The following is a 21,899-nucleotide window of genomic DNA, read 5'->3' as shown; positions in this document are numbered from 1 at the left end:
GAGGCCAGAGAGCATCCCAGCTCACAGGAAGCCATCATTTGGAGCCCCAGAAGAAGGCCTGTGAGTGGGTTGTGCTCAGCGCGGCATGACAAAACCCTTATAAACTGTGTGGAAAATTCCAGCCCCACTTAATCCCCGGGGCTTCTGAAAAACGGTGACATTCAGAAAAGATCCAAACAGGAAAGAATTAACAGGAGAAATGCCTTTCTTCTTGCGGCTGCCACGGCTGTGCCAGGAGTGAGTGCAAGCAGGAGCGGGCGGGCGGCAGCTGAGGGGCCACCCCCCGCTCCCCCCCCCCGGCCTGCCTCTCTCTAAACACGCAGAGCTTACTTGGAAGATTAGGAGAGAACACAGCAAAAGACAACAGAGTTCCTTTTGTAATGGGGGTGGGATTAAGGAATCAAGTGACCGGTTGCAACTCCCAAGTGGGTTTCAGGCTTCTTAGAGGACCGTGTCACTGTCAGGTTCAATCACCCACAAGCCACAGAGGTGGGAAGAGGTGGAGTGTGGCGTGTGCCGACAAAGAACCTCGCCAGGACACATGCGAGGCCAAACGTCTCCAGTCCCAGCTGCAGGGCCGGAGCCTGCTTTGGTAAGTAGCTCCCCGAGGGCTGCTGTGGTGCTGTCCTAGAATGGGACAGATTTTCTTTTTGCTTAGGGATACATGTGTTTCCACTTTTTTTATAACAAGGCATCTTTATTTAGTTTAATTGGGGCAGAGGGAGGTTCCGTACATGTAGCCATCACGAGAATACTGCGTATATAGATGCAAAGGAGGAACCACCTGGGGTTCTTGTATCTTTCACAGGAGAGGAGGGTGGTGCAGCAGGCGCAGCCTCCCTTGTCCCTGAAGGTCAAGCAACTCTTGCCACAATTTCCTCTTGCATAAACTAGGTCTTGTTCTCCTTTGCAGTTGGCCATGGGGTCTAAGGATGCACTTTAACATGCAAAAAAATGGCATTCTCACGTTGGGCATTCCAATGTTCACGTTTAAAATGACTTAATTCTTGAAAGCTGTTCCCCTCCCCCCCCCCCCCGAAAAAAAGCACATTGGCAAACTCTTTTTTCCTCAATGCACAAAATCCAGTGATTTACTGTTCTATGAGATCCGCAGAGTATTTGCATTATAAAGGCCCCCCGGTGTGTGGGTGTGGGTGGGTGTCACAGCTTTTTATTTTAGAACAATTCACCTGAAATAACAACTACCATACTCACAAGTCCCATTCCATGCAGAGGAATCTGTGAACTGTAAAATAGTAGGAAATGCCACCATCAGCTGTGTTTTCCAAGCCTGTGCATGTTTGCTCTGCTGTAGGTCCCACTGTCTTCAATGGGACTTAACTCTCCCAAGTAGGTTTACATAGGATGTTAGCCTCAGCCAGTCTAACAGTAAGGACAAAAGCTGTTTAAAGTGTGTTACAAGGTAGTTCCTCCATGTTATGTGACTTTGGATATGGATCCTTCCTTATTTTAATAGTGTACGCCTGTCTGCACATATAGAGTTTATAGGACTGTTTAGTGTCTGTCACTCTACCAGCTCCTGAGCCAAGGGAGCCTTAACCGGTGAGTACCAGGGAAAAGTTTGACTGGGGAAAACAGTGAAGATACCTCTAACCGTAGGATATCAGAAGATGTATTCACTTATTCTCAGATTGAGAATAAGGAGGTATTTGTGCTTTTTTTCTCCATAGGTATTCCAAGTGCAGTACAAGGATATATCGAATCATAGTATTGTAAGGGACCTAAAACACCATTTTTTCCAACCCCACTGCTAAGGCAGAAAACCTGGTGCTATAGCATCTCTGAAAAGCAGCCATCCAGGCTCTTTTTTAATATCTCTAGCGAAGAAGAGCCCACCCAACACCTAATTCAAAGCACCCTGGCATCATATAATATAGAATATGCTCTTTCGCTCCACCGAATCCACAAGAGGAAGCATTACAACTTTCTTCTCTTCTTCTTTGGCGATCAGTGCATTCTCTCCTCTGCTTCTAGAAATTTGATTTGGCATGGTTAACCTTCCAGTTTCCTTCCACAGTAAGCAATATAGCAGGGCAGGGGGGTATTCTAGACTAGGGGGGAAAGGGAAAGGCACAAGACTTTCTATATACTGCTGAAGAATTCACGGGCATTATTTACACAGGCAAGGCTTGGAGTTTTCCATCTTTGGTAAAAATGCACTCCGCATTTGAATTGCATGAGAAAAATTCTACCTGGGTGCGGTGGAGGAGCAAAGGAAGTTGCCATAACAAAACACACACAATCAAGGAATATCTTCAAGTGGTTCAAGTGTGTGTGTGTGTGTGGTCATTTCCTTTATCTTTTCCACATTTGTGGATTTGTTGTGTTGTGAGTTTTGGAGGGTGAGGTGGGGGTGGGGTAAGCTGTATGCCTAAATCCCTTCTAATTCCAGGATCCAATGAAGATTCAATTGTTGGAATAGCCAGGCAAGTTTCTTGGTAATGGCACCTAAGTATGGGTACTTAGGGTAACGAAGGAAGTGGCTCTGTGCCAGAGAGGAAAGGGATGGGGCCCCCACCCCCACCTGGCTGTTAGTGTGAAGGACAAAGGCCAGAGTTGTGTGAGAGCTAGAGGCTAGAAGCAGGCTGGACAGCTGCCTGGACACAGCCATGCTTGATTTCTGCTGGAATCTAATGTGGTTATGGGAGAATGCAGATGACTGTAGATTACAAAATGAAATTAGCATTGGTGAACATTATCTGACTGGCATGTTTACCACCCATCTAGGAAAGAGGTGAAGGGGGCATTGTTTATGTGGTTATTCTAATATACACAATTTTAAAAGGTCTTCAGCAGCGTTGCTGACAATTTTTAAAACAAAAGTATCTAGCTGTAAAATTACCAAATAGCAGCCCCAGACTAGACTGGGGGTTTATCTACACTCACTTTTTGTTGAGTGTGGGGTTTTTTTTGGGGGGGGGCTGAGCTTTCCCTACGAGAACCCGCTCTTTAAGACTCAGTTGGAGCAAACATCAATTTGGGTTTCCCACAGATTGCTGTTTGCTCCAACTGAACTATAAAGAGTGGGTTTACACAGAGAAACTCCGGAGCAATGGGGGAAAAGGCATTTGGACATGGAGTTTTAAGGCACAGACCGTGCCTGGAAAGCATTGAGGAAAGGTAAGTGTGGATAAGCCCTGGCATTTTCTTGCTACCAATGCAGTCAGGTGCATAATCATCTTGGGGGGGGGGAGGGTTTGAGAGAGAGAAAGAGGCACAGTGAGATGGACAATTCAGCAGACAATATGCTTATTTGGGGGCTGAGCTATTCTTACAGATAGACTGGCTACCATACAACATTTCTGTGTTATGTATTTGGCATTACATATTGGAATAATCTTCAAGCTGCCTCTGGAAAACACGTGGCTAGGAACACAATAATATAAACACTGGGACCTTGTGAAAGGTTCATCCATCACATTGAGCAACTCCAGGCGATGACATGACTGAGCCAGGAAATCCACATCATCAAGATACTGTTAAACCTACATGGACATGGTCAGGGGGGGGAATATTCCATAGAAAACATTTCGTTGTGTTTCTGCCTGCTTGGACAAACTCGTCTAGAGGATAAGTTTGTGCATTTCTGTGGAACATGAATAGAACGTGCAGAAAGCCTCTCCCACCTTTTACTATACCTTATTTCTGCACCATACTATACAATCATCCCTCCTGCTCACCCCTATCCAAACACAACAGTCCAAACAAATGTTGTTATTGATGCTTTGTGGGGAACTTCGGTGCTCTCTTTAATGTGTAAACTATCTCCTGGGCAGCAGTCCAAACCCGAGTTGTTAGTACTACTGAATAAACTTTTTCTTACATCTCGCCTTTTCTTTTCCCATACTCCAACTCTCGGTTCCTCTAGATGTCCCCCAATTGCCTTTTCCTTATTTTCCAGTGTTGCTTCTTTATTCCTGCTCACTTCTTGCCTCAGGAGGAAAAGTTTTCTCTTTGAAGGACTATCAGAGAGGAAAGTCTTCTGTTTCAAGGCATCCTTTATTCAACGAACCATCCAATCCAAGTCCGATGTAAAGACAAATAATCCTAAGAAGAGAGAGCAGGGGTCTTGAAGTTGCCCACCTTAGCACCTGGGCAGCAGACAGAGCAGGCACAGAGGACATCTGGCCCCAGCCTTCTCCATCATGGGAAGATGCATTCTGTTTCTTTCCAAATTGCACAATGGACCTTCCTGCTTCTCTCCTCTCCCCTGTAGCCCCCTGTGCACCCTCAATATTTGCGCATGATGGTTGGGGGAGCCTCGGGACACTACTTAAAGTGTTTGGCTGTGGTTGCCTTAAAATGCCTTGTATATGTGTATCCGATATAATCTGACATCTTTACTTTCTGGAACAAATCGTGTTTGTGACACCAAGGACTGAGATCCCATCAAACATACTTTTTCCAGTGTGGTGTAGTGGTTAAGAGCGGTAGTCTCGTAATCTGGGGAACCGGGTTCGCGTCTCCGCTCCTCCACATGCAGCTGCTGGGTGACCTTGGGCCAGTCACACTTCTTTGAAGTCTCTCAGCCCCACTCACCTCACAGAGTGTTTGTTGTGGGGGAAGAAGGGAAAGGAGAATGTTAGCCGCTTTGAGACTCCTTAAAGGGAGTGAAAGGCGGGATATCAAATCCAAACTCTTCTTCTTCTTCTTCTTCCAACATGGAAAATATGTCCATGCAAGAAAAAAGCATGCAACAAAAGCAGCTCATCATGTACGATGATGGACATTTATTCTGCTGACCTGTATATCCGATCATCGATATATGGTTAGATAGATAGAAACTTTATTTGCATTAGCCACTAGCCATAGCAATCTATATATGGTTTTCACAGTATATTTCCATCAGCATTTGTTGTCAATTTGAGATTGATTCATTGGGGCTATTATTCTAATAATTATCATCGATTTACTAATAGGTTTCTACACAATAGTCTCAAGACTGTGTACATTAAAAACAGTTAAAAATACTAAAAAAGCCAATACATTCCAAACAAAACCAAAACCAAACAGAAGGGCCCATTTATCCGGCTGGGAAAGCCTGTCGGAACAAAAATGTCTTCCTTTGTTTCCAAAAAGTGGGTGTCTGTCATATCTCGATATGAAAGCTATTACAGTGGTACCTCGGGTTACATACACTTCAAGTTACATACGCTTCAGGTTACAGACTCCGCTAACCCAGAAATATTACCTTGGGTTAAGAACTTTGCTTCAGGATGAGAACAGAAATTGGGCAGGGGCGGCCGAGGCCCCATTAGCTAAAGTGGTCTTCAGGTTAAGAACAGTTTCAGGTTAAGAACAGACCTCCAGAACGAATTACCGTAAGTATGTAACCAGAGGTACCACTGTATTGCACGGAACAGGGGCAGCCACTCAAAAAGCTCTGCTCTGGGTTACTGCAAGGTTACCTTCCCCCTCTCTCACACAAACACAATGAAATTGCATACAATTTTGCCCAGTGCTTGCTTGCTTCAGTGGGTGTGGGTGTGTAAAAAATGAGGTGCCAGTATTCCTCTCAATAAAAGTGCTGTGGGTGTCAGAACAAAATGGCTGCCTTGGGCAGCAAAAAAACAGGTGATGGTTCCCTGCCCTGGTAAGAACCTTCACCCACAAAAAAGCACTGATTTTATCCAGGTTCTCCAATTCTCCAATCTGCCAAAGCTGGTTTTGTCTTTCTACAGGACCCGCTCTCCCGCAAAGGGCCTCAACCCCCATCATGTTGCTGTTTGTTTCTTAGCAGGCCTTGTGATGACAGTGACATACACATACCGTGTAGCTGATGCACGCCTGGGCACCTTCTCACAGCTCCTGCTCCGATGGAAAGGGAGCATCTACAAACTCCTCTATTGCGAGTTCTTAATCTTCATCTCTTTCTACTTCGGCATCAGCCTCATCTACAGGTGAGCACCGGCATTTCTTTTAAGCCCGGTTGGTTTCTTTAGGGTCCTTCTGCATGCATCATGCAAGCACATTTTAGATTTGGCATAAGACTTCTCTGCAGGGGAACAATTGGTAGAGGACGGCTCAATATCTCATTCACTTGTAGCCGATCAGTCTTCCTTTTGAGAGACAGGGAAGGAGGAGCCTGTACTTCAGGGTCTGCCTCCTCCTCCTCCTTTTAATCTGCATTCCATCCAGGAATAACTCCAGAGGGTAAGAAAGGGGATAGTGGGTGCCCCGTCAAAAATGCTTCCCGCTACGCTTTCTGCTCCCACTTAAGACAGAAAAACAACACAGCTTAATATGAACCACAGCAAACTAATTGTAAAAAAAAACAAACCACAGTAGATTTTGGCCTTCGTTTTGAGCTCATTCTTTGGAAAGGCAGTGGGTGCTTTTAAGGAAAGAATGTTTCCCTCCTCCTCTCCCCAAACTCCAAAACCAACAAACAGGAGTCTGTTGAGCTGTAGGAAGGAGGCAGCTCTCCAGAGAGGAGGCCTGAGGCCGGGCACAGTTGCCCGACTCAACCAAGGAGGCAGCACCCTCAGAAGTCAGCGGGGAGGGTGTTTTTCCATGTGATCCACAGGGGGGCGGATACATAGCACCTAAATTTTTATTTATAAAATCTGAATACTTAAAAAAAAAACAGACCCAACGGTGGGGGGATTGTGTTCAGTCTTGTTCCAGAGCTGTGCAATGAGGAAACACGGAACCACAAAGAAAAAATTATTCTAAAGATTATATTTCCCCTAGATTTGAGTGTTTTGAATGCTCAGAGAAACATGAGGTTCTTATATAAGCAAAGCATTACATTGCAACATTGAGAGACAGCATCTTACTGCACACAACAAATGAAAACAAAAGTGAATTTGTTGTACGGTATTGTCCAAATAGCAACAAGAGCCCATGATTCTACAGGAAGCTCTTTTTCTTCCTTTTTGCTTTTCTCAGTACCCATTACTGAGAAATCCCCTTTGTAGTTTTGAAACTGGAAATATTCCCCTGTGTTTCCATTACAGGCTAGTTCTGAATGAGAGCCAAAGGCTGATGTTTGAGAAGTTGGCTATGTACTGCAATAGCTATGCCGAACTGATCCCGGTGTCCTTTGTACTAGGTAAGGCATGTAAAAATGGGGAAAGAATGGTGTGAAACCCTTACATTATTTATTTGCTTATTTGTAACATGTATAGCCAGGGCCAGCAAAAACATTTTGGTGCTTGAGGCAGAAAATCCAAAATGGCGCCCCACCCACCCCTAATAGCTCTCTATCTGTACCTAGAATGATCAGTAGCAAAGCACTTGAGCTGAGAATCACAGACTCTGTTGTTTCTCAATTATAACAATAGGGAAATATTTTTCTCCCTCTCTTATAACATCCTTTCGAAGCTGAATGTTGGAAAATTTGGAACACACAAAATAAAGTACTTCTTCACAAAGGAGGACATAATTAGGCTATGACAGCTGTTCCTGCCTGGCATGAAATCTGAAGGCTGCTGGAGAATTTCTCACACCCCTTAAGAAACACCAGACAGAAGTTCGCATAAATATATCTTCTCTGAGAGGCAAGATGGCTCTCTGCCAAGAGTACCATTCTTACTGACAGTTTCATGTCAGGCTTTGACAAAGCATTCTCCCTACTCTGGGCTCATAAGACTATGAGGAACAGTGTGGTAGTGCCCATTCTGACAGGGTATTGCTAAATGAGAGAAGAGCAGGGCTGAGGGATCTTTCTCACAGGATCAACTGCATATACTGCAGGCAAAGATCTCTCAAGCTCAGGCACTACAGCCAGGGTGCTGAGCATATAATGAGGCCACCCAGAGTCAAGCAAACATAATTTGGATTCCAAAAATTTTCAGCTTTCTTCAGTTTTGTGAGACAAAAAATTGAACATGCACAAGTGATGTCTTGTGAAAGCTCAAAATGGAAAAGGTTTGTGGCTCAGAGCTTGTGTGTGTGTCCCAATTTTGCTCAAATTGGATCTGTTCCTGCAGCCCTTTCCTTTTCGTTCCTATCATCCTCACTAACCATCTCTTTGTTTTCACTCTAGGCTTTTATGTCACCCTAGTGGTGTCTCGATGGTGGGGACAGTACGAGAGCATCCCATGGCCTGACCGCATTATGAACCTGGTCTCAAGTAGCGTGGATGGGAAGGACGAGTACGGCCGCCTCCTTCGGCGCACGCTCATGCGCTACATCAATCTGCTGGGTGTGCTGATCTTGCGCTCGGTCAGCACTGCTGTCTTCAAGCGATTTCCCAGCATCGAACATATTGTGACAGCAGGTACTACCCATCGCAGTGATGACCAACTAAGACAAAATGTGCTTAAAGTGATTCCCATCCTCCGGGCCACAAATGAAGACATCCAGGGGGACCCTTTTTGAGATGCCAAGAGTTGGTTAGAGGAGGGAGGGAGGCAATCTTGCTTGTTAATTACATTTATATCCTGCTTTTTTTTTCCTCCAAGGAAACTAATAGGCAGCGTACAGGGTTATCTCTGTTGCTTTTTATTCCTACAACAGTCATGTGAGGTAGGTTGGATTGAGAGATAGTGACTGGCCCATGATGACTCAGTGAGCTTTAGGACTGAGCATTGATTTGAACTTGGGTCTCCCCTTTTCTAGCCTGAGATTTAATCTCCCACGCTACACTGGCCCTCAGTCTTTGATGCCTTCAGCCTATCAAATCTAAGGGTTCAGAACAACTGGGCAAGTTATAATTGTTATGGGACCCATTCTGAAGCTACCGTTAAGCTCTTCCCACATCTCCAAGTGGTTAGCAGTTCTAGGGGTACAGTACATATCCAAGTTTGGTTTCCTTTGGAAGGTGGTCATTGGAAGCTTTTGGTGTTTTGTACGGTATTGGCCCAAATATATGCCACATTTTCCCCCCAAATTCTGACCATGAAAAGTTAAACTGCAGCTTAAATTTGTGACCTTACAAAAATTGGGTTTTACGATATCGCTGCTGAAACAGACATACGGTAAAATGGAACAGGTGTGAGTGCCTGTGGAATTTTAAGGGAGTGACATATTCGAGTACAATATTGTCTTTTTTTCCTTTTTCCCCTTGAATTTTAAAGGTGCGGCTTATATTCGGGTACGTCTTATATTTGGGCCCATATGGTAATATCTGTGTTTATTTACAAATATATATTTGAATTTGTGCTGTCTATTGTGTTATTAGGGATGCGGGTGGCGCTGTGGGTTAAACCACAGAGCCTAGGACTTGCTGATCAGAAGGTTGGCGGTTCGAATCCCCGTGACGGGGTGAGCTCCCATTGCTCGGTCCCTGCTCCTGCCCACCAAGCAGTTCGAAAGCACGTCAAAGTGCAAGCAGATAAATAGGTACTGCTCTGGCGGGAAGGTAAACGGCGTTTCCGTGCGCTTCTCTGGTTCACCAGAAGCGGCTTAGTCATGCTGGCCACATGACCTGGAAGCTGTACGCCGGCTCCCTCGGCCAATAAAGCGAAATGAGTGCCGCAACCCCAGAGTCGGCCACGACTGGACCTAATGGTCAGGGGTCCCTTTACCTTTACCTTATTGTGTTATTAATTTTTGCTGATTAGTTTTAAGGCGCTTCAATATTTTGAGGTCCCAAAAATTGTTTTTGAGATCAACAGGTTTATTTCCTCTCCAAAATACAACCTGCGTGATGGGATTTGTGTAAACTGTCCTCCTTCACTCCTCCATCTTCTTGTCTGCATAGGCCTGATGACTCCAGAAGAACACAAGAAGTTTGACAGTTTAAACTCACCCCATAACAAGTTCTGGATCCCCTGCGTGTGGTTCTCGAACCTGGCAGTGAAGGCACGTAATGATGGAAGGATCCGTGACAGTGTGCTCCTGCAAGGCATCTTGAATGTGAGTTCATGATATGCAAGTGGGTGTCAGCCAACCATGCTGTAGTTTCCTGAACAGAGAACATCAGGTTTCTCTCCAGGAAGGAGCAGAGGCAGAATACAGTGGTACCTCGGGTTAAGTACTTAATTCGTTCCGGAGGTCCGTACTTAACCTGAAACTGTTCTTAACCTGAAGCACCACTTTAGCTAATGGGGTCTCCTGCTGCTGCTGCTGCGCCGCCGGAGCACGATTTCTGTTCTCACCCTGAAGCAAAGTTCTTAACCTGAAGCACTATTTTTGGGTTAGTGGAGTCTGTAACCTGAAGCGTATGTAACCTGAAGTGTATGTAACCCGAGGTACCACTGTAATTGCTGCAGGCCATCAAGGATGGGATATGATGATAGGCAGCTTAAGACCAGACAGGACAGTGGTATGCAGGGAGCTGCGGACCCAAAACCTTCTGTGTCCCTACTGACAAAATAATAATAATAATATTGCAATTGGCAGTGCTCACTTTGGGCTCAGAGAAGGCAAGTCAATGGAAAAGATCAAGCAGGGTCCTGTGAGTCCGTGCTGTGCTTCAAGGACCACAAGGAGGAACCCCTCGCAAAGAGCGGAAGGATGAGAAAAGGAGGGAGAACTGCTTCCCTGGGTGCTTCCACACAGCAGCCGATTGTGACTCAGTGCTGCTCATGAACGCAAGTTTTTCACAGTGTCCACACAATTTCATCCTCATTAAAACACCATCCCAGCCTCCCCATTTAATCTGGATTTACCAGTTCTGGATTTATTTATTTTTAACTTAATGGGTTTCCCAATAAATCCTGATTAAATGGGAAAATACAGTGGGATGGCAATTTGATGAGGACATTGTGAGAGAGACACTCTTAATATTTTTGCATTCTCCCAAGTTTCCTCTTATGTCTACAAAAACAGGACTTTTCGTGTTGCGGCATCTGCCCTCTGGAATGTGCTCCCAGTAATCATCAGACAGGTGCATATAGTACTAGCATTTAAGCATCTCCTTAAAACGCATTTGTTCATCCAGGCTTTCCATGAGAGGCAATCCAGTTAAGCTGAGTTATTAATCTGATTCATTGATGCATTATTTGTAATTTGATTTTATTTATCATTTTATGTTGTTCACCGCCTCAATATGTTTTAAATGTTTGGCAGTATACAAATATTTGCAAAGAAACAAATAATAAAGGAAAAATGGGGAGGGGACCTCTCTGGTGGATCATCTGTACTTTTATCAGTACTTGTCCTTCCCTCCAACAGGAAATGAACACTTTGCGCAGTCAGTGTGGGAGACTCTATGGGTATGATTGGATCAGCATTCCATTGGTCTACACACAGGTGAGAACTGGTATATATTCTCCAGACAAAATTAAATGAGTCTTGGTCCCACTTAAAATCAAGCTAGCTCACTTAACACTCATTTATTTCAATGGGATTTAAAATAATCAAACTTGCTATCAAAATGCAAAGCAAGCTGGAGCAAGTCCTGTACAAGGAAGCGTAACAACATTTGGGGCTTTTTAGTTTAGAAAAAAAGGGGTGAGTTGAGGAGAGGGCAGTGATGGAGCTTCATGCTCCGGCATGGGGGCGGGGTGGAGAGCAGGTGGGGGCAGGGCTGGTGTGCGTCCCCAGGGTGTGGCGCGCCGCCCGCAGGGGTGTGGCACATGTCCTGGAGGTGTGGCACTCTGCCTGCGGGGGCATGGCAGCCGTGATGGCACCCCACTGGGATCGCACTGCCAGGGGTGGTGCGCTCCCCCCATACTCCTCTTCCTCCGCCAGTGGGAGAGGGGACATGAATAGAGTGGGGGCCCCCCACTTTTTTCTCCTAATATTAGAATATCTGGGGTTATGCGAAAAAGCTAGATGATTGGAGTTTCAGATATATTTCTTCACACAGTGCACTATGGAATTTGCTCCCACCAGATGTGGTGAAGGCCACTGACGTAAAGTGGGATATGAAAAATTCATGTAGGATAAGGCTGTCAGTGGCTGCTGCTGGTCATGGTGGCTGTTGCTACTTCCAGAAGCAGAGACAGCATGCTTCAGAATACCAGTCACTTGGCAGTGGCTGCAGTAGAAGGCTGTTTCCACCTGCCCTGCTTGTGAGCATAGGCATCTGGTTCACCACTGTGGGAAATGCAGCGCTGGGCTAGATCAGCCTTTGGTCTGACCCAACCGGGCTCTTCTATTATTAGCCTCAGAATACATCCAAAGTCCTCATGTACAAATAAGTACCTGCCCTTAAACCCCTTCCACTTGAATCTCCAAGTGGGAGGGGAGGTTATTGGTTTGTGGTTGTTTCCTTTGCTCTCATTTTTATTGTGTGTTTTGTGTTTTTATCTTGTATTCTTTATGTTGTGAACCGCCCTAGAATCTACAGATGAGGGCTGGTATACAAATTTAAGAAATAAATAAAATTGTTAGCTTTCCCCACCACAACCACAGATATGCATACTGCATTCATGATCTTCTGTAGCCTTCACACCCATTCCTTGCATCACCTTCTCATGTAACCTTTGTTATGAATCCCATACACACAACTCTAGTGTGCCAGACATTGTATGCTCAAGTCACAATGTCTTATGCGGTTGCAGTCAAACACATAGCACATAATAACTCCCCATACAATGACAGGGAATTTTCATGGCTAATGAGTTTGGGTCCTTATTTTCTCTGCGTACATGTTCTTTTTCTCCTTGAGCATATCAAAACTTGCCCTACTAGCTCACTCCCATCCACTGAATCATGTTTTTGCCTGAGCCCTACAAACACAGCTTCACAGCTCTTGGCATGCTGTTACTACCCTCTGTGCGAAAGGAAGGCTGTTATCTACATTAGACACCAGGCATGTTAACTGCTCACCACCGCCCAAACTGCAGCCTCGGGGTAGACGTTATGGTGCCAGCTTCCTCGCATGTCTTATGCAACCCTGTTGCTTAAATAGTGCACTCTGCCAGACTCTGTTGTGCCGAGAAAAAGGATTTCAGGTTAATGGAAGGTATATATCGAACCCTGCAAGCCAGGATGAAAGGCAGATCAAGGCAGATCAAGGCTGTACATGCACAGTCTGTTTCCATGAATTTGTTTTCTGCATAGCCATAGGGACTTAAATAATGACAGGTGGCATTCTGAGCCAGATTTTGGATTGCAAATGATGTAGAAATGATATGGGATATTAACCATGGTGCCTTTAGCGGTCCTGTATATTGGAAAGATCAAATAGTGAATTGTAAAACTCAAAAAAGCTAAAGAATTAGTAGAGAATTTAGAGCCAGAGTAGTTCTTTTGAGGCAAAAGGGATGAGGAAGTGAGACAATAACTGAGTTCTTCAAAATCTTTGGGGCTTTCCAGACAAAGGTCCTTTTTCATGGAAATATAACCATGCTTTCACCTAGGGCTTTTCTAATACTAGCCACATTTTAAAAATCCCCATAGATCTTCCCAGTGTGGAAGCAAATGGGCCTGAACTTGCTGCAAGAAGATAACATGGTTTGTTGTTTTTTTGTATTGAAACTGTACCAGGGATTCACTCAAGTACTGGAAGATGTGTCTGAAGTTTCTGGAAGATAGAAAAAAAGGAATGAAAAGAACCAATGGAAGGGGTTTAGAACAGTGGTGCTTACCCATGTGGTAGGCAGGTGGGTGAGGGGCAGATGATGTGTCTTGCAGCAGTCTCATAGGCATTTCAGACCCCATGGCTACATGTGGCATCAGTGAAACCACAGCAAAAGAGACAGAACACAGTTGTACTTCTTGAGGGCGAGAAGCTTGCTTTCTTGGGATAATGACTTAGTCTAGGTCATAATGATACTACCCCTGCAGAAGCACTTCCTTTTGTGAACCATAGCTCAGTAATGGCTGTGCAACCCCCTACCCCAACAAGCCACGGCGTCTTAAAAGGCCCTAACACACACTGTCTCTTTCTCCAAGGTGGTCACAGTGGCGGTTTACAGCTTTTTCCTGGCTTGTTTAATTGGTCGACAGTTCCTGGACCCGGCAAAGGCATATCCTGGCCATGAGATGGATCTCTTTGTGCCCATCTTCACCTTCCTGCAGTTTTTCTTCTATGCTGGCTGGCTAAAGGTCAGTTCAAAGGAGAGGGCGTGGATTCCCCCAGAAACTTCTGCCCATCAGGATAGAACTTCCGAAGTTCTTTTTTGGGTAGCCAAAACACACCCTGAAGCCACTTTAGACAGAGGTAAATCCAGGATTTATAGAGTGGCCCAAAGTCTACGTGATGGCGGCAGACCTAGATCTTCAAACATAGGTCTGCCCATCCATGGGTAACTGGAAGATGGTGGGAGATTTAAAGGACCAAAGGAGCATGCAAGTGCGAGGTGCTGTGCCTTCTGTTCCAGCCACCACTCTTACCTCTGCAGGCCATCCCATCAAGAGGTTTTCTTTCTAGTGAGCTAGCTTAAAAAATATATTATTAAGCTGCTGGAGCTGGCAAGGTCTTCTTCAAATGCAAATTGTATTGGTATGGCAGTGCATAACAAGCAAATACATCAACATCTCACTTTCTTTTTGTCTTTTTTTTTTACAAAGTGCCAGATCCTTTTGGTCTGTTAACCTTGCCTTTTAATCCTGCTGACTGGACAAGATAAAATTGTCTTAAATACAATAGTGAAGCCCATTTTTAAAAGCAGTCTGGACCATCCTTAGTTCCACAACTAAGGAGCTATTTTCATTTAATTTAAAAGCATTTCTAAACCGCATAATATGTAACCATCTCTAACCAGTATGTAAGAGTACAAAACAAAAGCAATGAAACATTATCGTAAAGCTAAAAATACAACATAAAAACCAGTAAAACAGCATTATGAAAACATAAACAGGATTTCAGCAAAAACCGACCAACCTTCTGAGTCAAGGAAAGCCTAGGCTAACAGGTATGGGTGGTATTCAACTAAGTTTTACTTGACTTAGTCATGTCCATTAACTTCCGTGGGTGTACTCTGAGTAAAGCTTCGTTAACTACCAACCTATGTCTTCACAAGACATCCGAAACAACTGATGGATGAAATTTCATGTCCAGTGCTGATCAGCAATGCTTTCATTGCACACATTTCACAGGTAGCTGAACAGCTCATTAATCCATTTGGGGAGGATGATGACGACTTTGAAACCAACTGGCTCATTGATAGGAATCTCCAGGTGAGTTTGAGGCCTGGCTATTACAGAACTCAGAGAAGGCCTTTTTTATGCTTCCCACAGGGCAGCTCTTTCCTCTTTGAGGCTCAACATTCCTTCTCAGCGATTCATTACACACCCAGCATTCAGTAAGATGAAATCATGGCTCTGAGAAAAAGCTTCATATAGCCTTAGCAGGTCTCTGAGCCAAGCATGACTTTCTTGGTGTGTGGCTTTGTTATCACAAGGCCTAGTGTGCTTCTAACTTAACGTATGACATTTCAAGATGTTTCTGTATCAAAATTTGGAAGGAGGCTTCCCATACTCGCCCCTCCTTGAGCTTTCACTCTTTACTGCACTTTGATCATTTGCCTGCTACTCATGATCTCATGCTGCTTCCTGTACATCAAAGGCACCTCATAATCAACCTCTCCTCCTAGGCAGGCTTGCACAACTTGTGGTCCACCAAGCTGAGCATAGCCCCACTCAGCCATGAGCTGAGCCTACTACAGACGCCATAAACCTCCAGCTTTTTTTTTTTTGTCTGCCTGGGACTCGCCCACTCAAAAAAGGAGAGGGTTATCAAGACTCCAGCAAGCCACAATAACATAGTTATCTTAGTGAGCTGCTCTATTATCATAAGCTCTCCAGCACTCTCAACTGAACACAGTCATCGCCTCAGCCATCCTTAAATTGCAACCGCCCCCAAATTATTAGAAATGGATGTTTTCTCAGAAATGGAAGAATAAGAGCAAACACATTCACAGTGCCATTGAGTTTTGACCCCATTGTGCCTGACATGTATGTCTTGTCTACGTAGGTCTCCCTTATGGCAGTGGATGAAATGCACCAGGACCTGCCCACGCTGCAGAAGGACCCATATTGGAACGAACCAGACCCACAGCCACCCTACACAGCAGCAACTGCGGATTATAAGCGGACATCTTTCCTGGGCTCGACCTTTGACATCAGGCAAGTGAAGCTACCTAAAGCAACCCTTTCCCGACACAGGAGATGAAGTAGGCGTTTGCCTATGGAAGCTCATGACATTATACACACGTTTGTCATTATAGTTCCACAAGAGTTTTGAGAATTACTAGCAGAAAACCGAAGGAGGAGATAAAATAACATGTTGCAGTGGGGAGTGCTCCTGTTCAGGGTTCCAGCCAGCCATGCCCTCTTCCTGCACACAAAGTAATAAACAAGAAGAGGACAGTGTTCAACAGAACATATTAAAAAAAACCTTAAAACATTTTGTACTTCCGCAAGCCTGCTCTTGTGCATGGATGATGCCATTTGGGCTATGTAAGGAGAATGAGTTTGCAGTTAGAATATAATTTGATATTCCTCCAATGCTCACACCACTCTTTTTACATCAGCATCTACCAGAACGTGTCATTTGGCTGTTTTGAGGTGCTGTGGAACTTGTTTTTGCTGTTGCTATGGCTCCCAGCAGAACCTCAGTCACCCAAACCACAAATAGCCAAATTCTTTGTGATATGTTGCCAAGACTCACCTCTTTAGCTCTGCCACACCTCACCTTGTGGCCTGCAGGTAATCAAGTGAATACCACTGGCCAAAGTAATCAAGGTGCAGACTGCCAAATAAGCTGTTTATGAACATCTTCCTCCTCTGAGGTGTTTGAATAAATAGGACTGTGCTATATGTCATGTCTGAGCAACTTGTCTCATAGGTCAGCTTATCCTGGTGCAGGATTTTCATACTTTTGTTTTGCAAGTACACATAGAGCCGGCCCTATCATTGGGCAGAGTGAGGCAGCCACCCCAGGCAGCTGATTTTAGATATCATAAGAAGGCAGCAAATTGTTAGTGATTTAATATTGATTTTTTTTACTGCCAAGGAGTGGGGAGAGCTGCTTGTGGATTTGATTTTTTTTTTGCCTCAGGTGCCAAACTAACTTGATCAGCCTTGGATATTGCACCCCTTGATGAGGAGGAATTTTGCAGCAAAATGTCTTGGGCCAAACCTGGAAGTAACAAACAACCATGAGTAGACATGCTAGAACAAACACAGAAGTATTCCTACTGGGCACAAGAATCATTGACTGGCATGGTCAAGCACCTACCAAGTCCCATACGTCAATAGTTGAGAGCCCCCTGGTCCCACCCCTTCTCCTCTTCCTTGCTGTTGCTGCCCACTTGCTCACCTCTTCTCTCTCTCTTTCTCTCTCTCTCTTTGGCCCACAAAGGGGGTGAGCAAGTGAGGAGCCATGTTAGTGAGGAGCAGCAATCTGTGCCACATTTGCTTGCTCATTGGTTCTTCTCTGCCTGGTGAACACTGAACAGGTGACAGCAATAGTCAGGGGAAGCAGCAGCAACAGGCGCTGGAAGTGGGACCCCTGACGTAAGTTGGAGAGAGGTTTTAAAGGGGCACTGAGGATGTTTTCTCTCCAAGGGCTCTCCAGAACATGGAGATGCCCCTGTTCAGAGTGCACCCAACATAGGAGTTTAGAGCCACCCTACATGTTCTAATCTCTCCAGTCATTGTGTGCAACTGCCTGTTTCCCTTCTCCAGCATGCAGAAAGAAGAGATGGAATTCCAACCCCTGGAACAGATTAAAGAGAACGAGGAAGCAAACCACTCCACCCCATTGCTGGGCCACATCAGCCGCTTCCTGAACGTCCAGTCCCCCACTTTCCCCAGGTCGTCCAGAATGAACCTGATGCGCCGGAGGAATGACAGTGTGCCTTCTTCCCCTTATTACGCCTACCCAGATGTGGGCAAACCCGGCAGCCCAACCAGTATCAACCAGCAAAGGGGAGACTGCTCCCCGGCAAGCTTCAGCTCCCAGGACCAATGGGACAAGGCGGCCAGCAAGCTGAGAGAAATTGACGCCTTCATGTCCACTCCGTTCTACGAGAGGCCTGGCTTCTACAGCGCCCCACAGACGCCCATCAGCTCCATCCCCATGATCTTCCCATCCAGACGTCAAGGCCGCAAGAAGCCGCCTGCTCTCTCCAGCATCGCCGCCTGCTCTGCTTCTTTGAGGGACAACTCCACCAACCAATCTCCTGGCAGAGCCAGTGACATGGACAGAAGTGAGAACTCTCTTGGATCGGGAACTAGAGAAACTTTTGTTTGGCCAACGGAGAAAGGCCAGGCTTCAGACTCCTTGGCAGTGACCATTGAAGAGGTGGCAAAAAACTTGACCAATGGATCGAAGGAGATTGCCCCCTTGGGAAGCCCAGGAGGGCCTCTGTCCTCAGCGAGCTCGGCAAGTCCCAAGTTTCCTTTCTTTGCGGAGTCCCCAGATCCTGAGATGCAGGCAAACGTCAAGGGTCTGAAAGGCCACCGGCAGCCCTGGTTCACACCAGACCGCTCAGCAACTCCAAACCCAGACTACCCCACCTACCTCCACTCCTACGGTATCAAGACCCCTAGCAGCAATGGCCCTCCCACCTGCTTTCCCTTCACACCCTTGACATCCCCAGTGCTTGAGAGATCCCGTCTGGGCAAAGCAAGCGCTGCTGTTGGCTCTGCCTCGGAGGCTTCTCCTGGAGGCATGGAGCAGGATTCGCCAACAGCACTGGGGGCTGCCAGAGATGCAGGAAGTGGAGTCACCAACACTTATCATACCAAGGATCAGAGAAAGGCAGCCAGCTCTTCTCCCAATGACTCGGGCATCTCCCTAGCAGAAGGAGACTTTGTCGGGCTAATGGAAGTGATCATGGAAACCAGCGAGAGCACAGCTGATGAAGGGAAGGAGGCAGAGATAACTAAATGAAATGGGCTCACAGATGCGTTTCAACTAGGATGGCATGATTTTTTAAAAATGAAGCTTCATGGGTGCGCAGCCTCTTAAGAGACACTGGAATCACATACAATGAGCTACAGAACAGCTGAGAAGGCAAAAACATTGGGTTGAACAGATCACACCATAGATAATGCATAGGCTTTTGCTTACATGCTGGTTAAGAGTCATTCAGGGCACTTGAGCACCACACGATTATGAAACCAGTTCTCATTCCAGCAAGCCAAGGAGAGTGTGGGAGTCCCAGAAATATCCCAGTTGCTCCCAAAGCACAATCCCATCCTTGAGCGGAGGATCAGCAAGCATCAGACAGCAGTACTAATTGGTCAGTCCCACCATTGCAAGGAAGAGGCCCGCCCAATGTTCTGAGACAATATAGACTGATATAATCTTTTTGAGAATGAGAGTGAAGTTTGCTTCCACTTCTAACACTGCAGGAAAAAAAGGTGTCAGGTCTCAAAAATTTGGGGAGCGCACACACAACAGCACTTATGGATAGAAAGATTAAGGCTGTGGTTAAAAACTACTTGCTTGATAACCATTAAGAGTTTTTTGCTGGCTGCCTAAGTCAACTGTAGGACAGATAATGAAGAAGCAGTTTCGCTGAGTGGCCATAGCTTGATTACACTATATACCAGGCACTGTCTTTTGCGCTATATCCCTTTACTAAACACACATTAGCAATAGACAGCATCACAGCTTTTATTTGCCTACAATCTATTTCTAAAAAGCAGGTGACAAGTCAACTGAAGAAAAAGTTTCGGTTCCTTGTAGCTTTAAATAGCACGAACAGAAAGCACAGCTAGACAATGCCCCTGTTAAATTACAGAGAGTTGGATGTTTTGATCTGGCTATGTTTTAACACAGGATCTTGAGCCATTTACAGGCCCAACAAACGGCTCCTGTCAGGATATAGCAATTGCTGTAGCAACATTCACGGGGGCAGGAAGAGAATCACTTACAATTTTGGGTGTCAGCATTTGCAGAATCTCATGCTCACTAAACTGGAAACCTTGAAAAACACCTCCACTTCTCAGGGTATCAAATGAGAACCACCTCCACTTTTTATTTTCTGCTACTGCTCTGCTGTTGTGGCCTAGCGCACCACAAAACACAGGAAACCCATTTGGGGCCATTACTGAAAGTTCAAAGGAAGAAATCCCTTCATTGGATCTAATCCATTGGTTTTGGCATCCGTCTGTCTTGGTAGACAGTAGGAGAGTGCGCCTTCGAGGGTGAAGTCAAACGGTTGGAGTTGCATCACCTGCTGTGGTTGCAGAGACTGATAATGGAAGGGACATGTTTTGTTGCAGCTGGGGCAGATGAAGGCATCCTGTTTAGTTACTTACAGGTGCACCATGGGGTTTCTTTCTGCACTTCTCCCAGCAGTCTTTCATCCTCTCGTAGACACACAATCTAATCCACAGATAGGGAAACTGTGGTTTTCCAGATTAAGAGTCTCGCGCTGTACCGACTGCTTGTATGAGTCACAGCCAAGATGGCCAGTGGTCAGACATGACTGCAGCCCAACATCTGGAGGGCCCCAGGTTCCTCATCCCTGATTTAATCTGTTCTCTGAGGAAGATTAACCTTTTTTCCAGTTTACAGGAGGGATTAAGATGGGTCAGAAACATACCAACTGTAAAGCAGTTATTAGTAAAGCAACAGACTTCAAAGAGTGTAATTTCTTTCCATTAAGGGTGGAGAGGCTTCAGGCATGCTTTAGGTATAAGCAAGGCTGCCTATATTCCACACAAGAAAGATTTCAACATAACCTGACATCAGCTATCATTAAAGGAAAGAGGAAAAAACCAAGTTTCTAAACCTTTTGGATAGGAACCTCTCCCAAATATTGTACTGAGGACACAAGATTAAGACAGAAAATCCCAAGCAAGGTTCTGTCGTGGACATGAATCAAGTTCCTCAAACTTCCCCCATAACTAGCACAAATCCAATGGTTGTTAACCGTTTCCCTCCAGATATGCTTAACTACACCTGCATCATTCTTAACCTTTGACATGAGTCTAGAATTTAACAACTCAGAGCTGCCCCTCATGAAACAAACGGGAAAATTACTCTGGAATGAACCATTGTTTCAAAAATTCATTGTGGAAAGGTACATTTTATGGCAGCTATCAATCCTTTATCCAGAACTGCTCCAAAGAGAAAGTTAAGATCCAAACTAATTCATTAGCTGTGACATGATTTCAAAGGATCTTAGGACAGTGGCTAGAGCAGATCTTGTGTATCTCTATATAGTTTATTGGAGTGCTTTAAACAGTTTATAGTTCCTAAAGCATGAGTTCACATCCTTCACTGAACTTACTGGAAAAGGAATGGGCTTGAAAACGGCTGGCAGCAGTAGCTCACATACAATTGGGAGTTGTGTGGCAATTTTGTACCAGAGACATTCATGTATGTATGCATATGCTTATTTTGAGGGCGAAGGCCCAGAAATACCATACTAACAATATCCACAGTGGGGTCTTATCCCACCCTTCCTTAGCATTCCCAACCATCTTCATTATAAGGTGGCAGAGTAGCATTTCATGTAGTGATTAACTTGCCAAGCCTCACTGAAGAATCAATTTTTAGAAAATAATTTACCCAGACATGTCGCCAGGTTCATAGTTCAACACTCCTCCATGAACTTTAAAAACAAACAAACATCCCACTTGTTAAAACTGACCCTGCCCTTATGAAAACGTAGCTCATTTCCACAATGGCATGACTTTGAAAGATTTAAGCTACATGTATAATTTAATTTCTCTGATGTAGAGGTCACAGTTAAGTGCTTTTCTATGGAAGACACAGGATGAGAGTCCAGCAGAGAACAGAACGTTCAAGAAGTCTGAAAACATGCACAGCATGTCTACTCAGAAGTACCACTGAGTTAAATGGAGCATACTCTTCACATATTTTTGTATCCCAGGAGGTTGGGCTAGATGACCCTTGGGGTTTTCAAACTTTACAATTTTATGAGAGCATATAGGATTGCAGGGTTGTACAAGTCCCAGTGTGGGCAATGGAGCGATTTTTAGAAGTTTAAGCCCCCCTGCCTCACTTAAAAGGCCAGTGGGATAAATGTGAAGGCCTTGTGGTGGAGCTTGGGGGCGAGAACTGGGTGGTATTCCTAAAAAAGAAGGTATAAAAGATTTATTAAGTTTGG

At 45.1% G+C, this 21,899-nt stretch overlaps 1 protein-coding gene and 1 long non-coding RNA gene across 5 annotated transcripts; one reads left to right on the top strand and one right to left on the bottom strand.

Annotated features, from left to right (window-relative positions):
• The first annotated feature begins 372 nt into the window (after positions 1-372).
• Positions 373-21,836, top strand: BEST1 (bestrophin 1). Of its 4 annotated transcripts, none has more exons than XM_081212202.1 (10): positions 373-592; positions 5,762-5,921; positions 6,981-7,075; positions 8,012-8,245; positions 9,671-9,825; positions 11,086-11,163; positions 13,756-13,908; positions 14,902-14,982; positions 15,779-15,930; positions 17,494-21,836. In XM_081212202.1, exons 2-10 carry the CDS (start codon positions 5,770-5,772, stop codon positions 18,701-18,703), a joined length of 2,310 nt encoding a protein of 769 aa, XP_081068328.1. In that variant the 5' UTR covers positions 373-592; positions 5,762-5,769; the 3' UTR covers positions 18,704-21,836. The 4 variants fall into 4 exon arrangements, with proteins under 4 accessions (XP_081068328.1, XP_081068329.1, XP_081068327.1 ...); XM_081212203.1 differs by having other exon boundaries at positions 5,759-5,921; XM_081212201.1 differs by lacking the exon at positions 373-592 and adding an exon at positions 5,044-5,614 and having other exon boundaries at positions 5,759-5,921.
• On the bottom strand, positions 2,166-5,897 carry LOC308597165. Its single transcript, XR_014012859.1, has 3 exons — positions 5,791-5,897; positions 3,845-4,068; positions 2,166-3,506 (listed from the first exon to the last, which is right to left on the bottom strand). It is a non-coding gene; the product is annotated as an uncharacterized lncRNA (long non-coding RNA).
• Positions 21,837-21,899: the final 63 nt, after the last annotated feature.

This window comes from Podarcis bocagei (assembly GCF_964188305.1).
Source record: "Podarcis bocagei genome assembly, chromosome: 1".
NCBI classification, from domain to species: Eukaryota; Metazoa; Chordata; class Lepidosauria; order Squamata; family Lacertidae; genus Podarcis; species Podarcis bocagei.
This window is presented reverse-complemented; position numbering and strand designations above follow the sequence as displayed.

Excerpts from the sequence above, each read along its gene's own strand:
- BEST1 (XM_081212201.1), top strand. Across the intron at positions 7,076-8,011 it reads CCCGGTGTCCTTTGTACTAG|GCTTTTATGTCACCCTAGTG; the intron begins GTAAGGCATGTA and ends TTTTCACTCTAG. Across the intron at positions 9,826-11,085 it reads TCCTGCAAGGCATCTTGAAT|GAAATGAACACTTTGCGCAG; the intron begins GTGAGTTCATGA and ends TCCCTCCAACAG.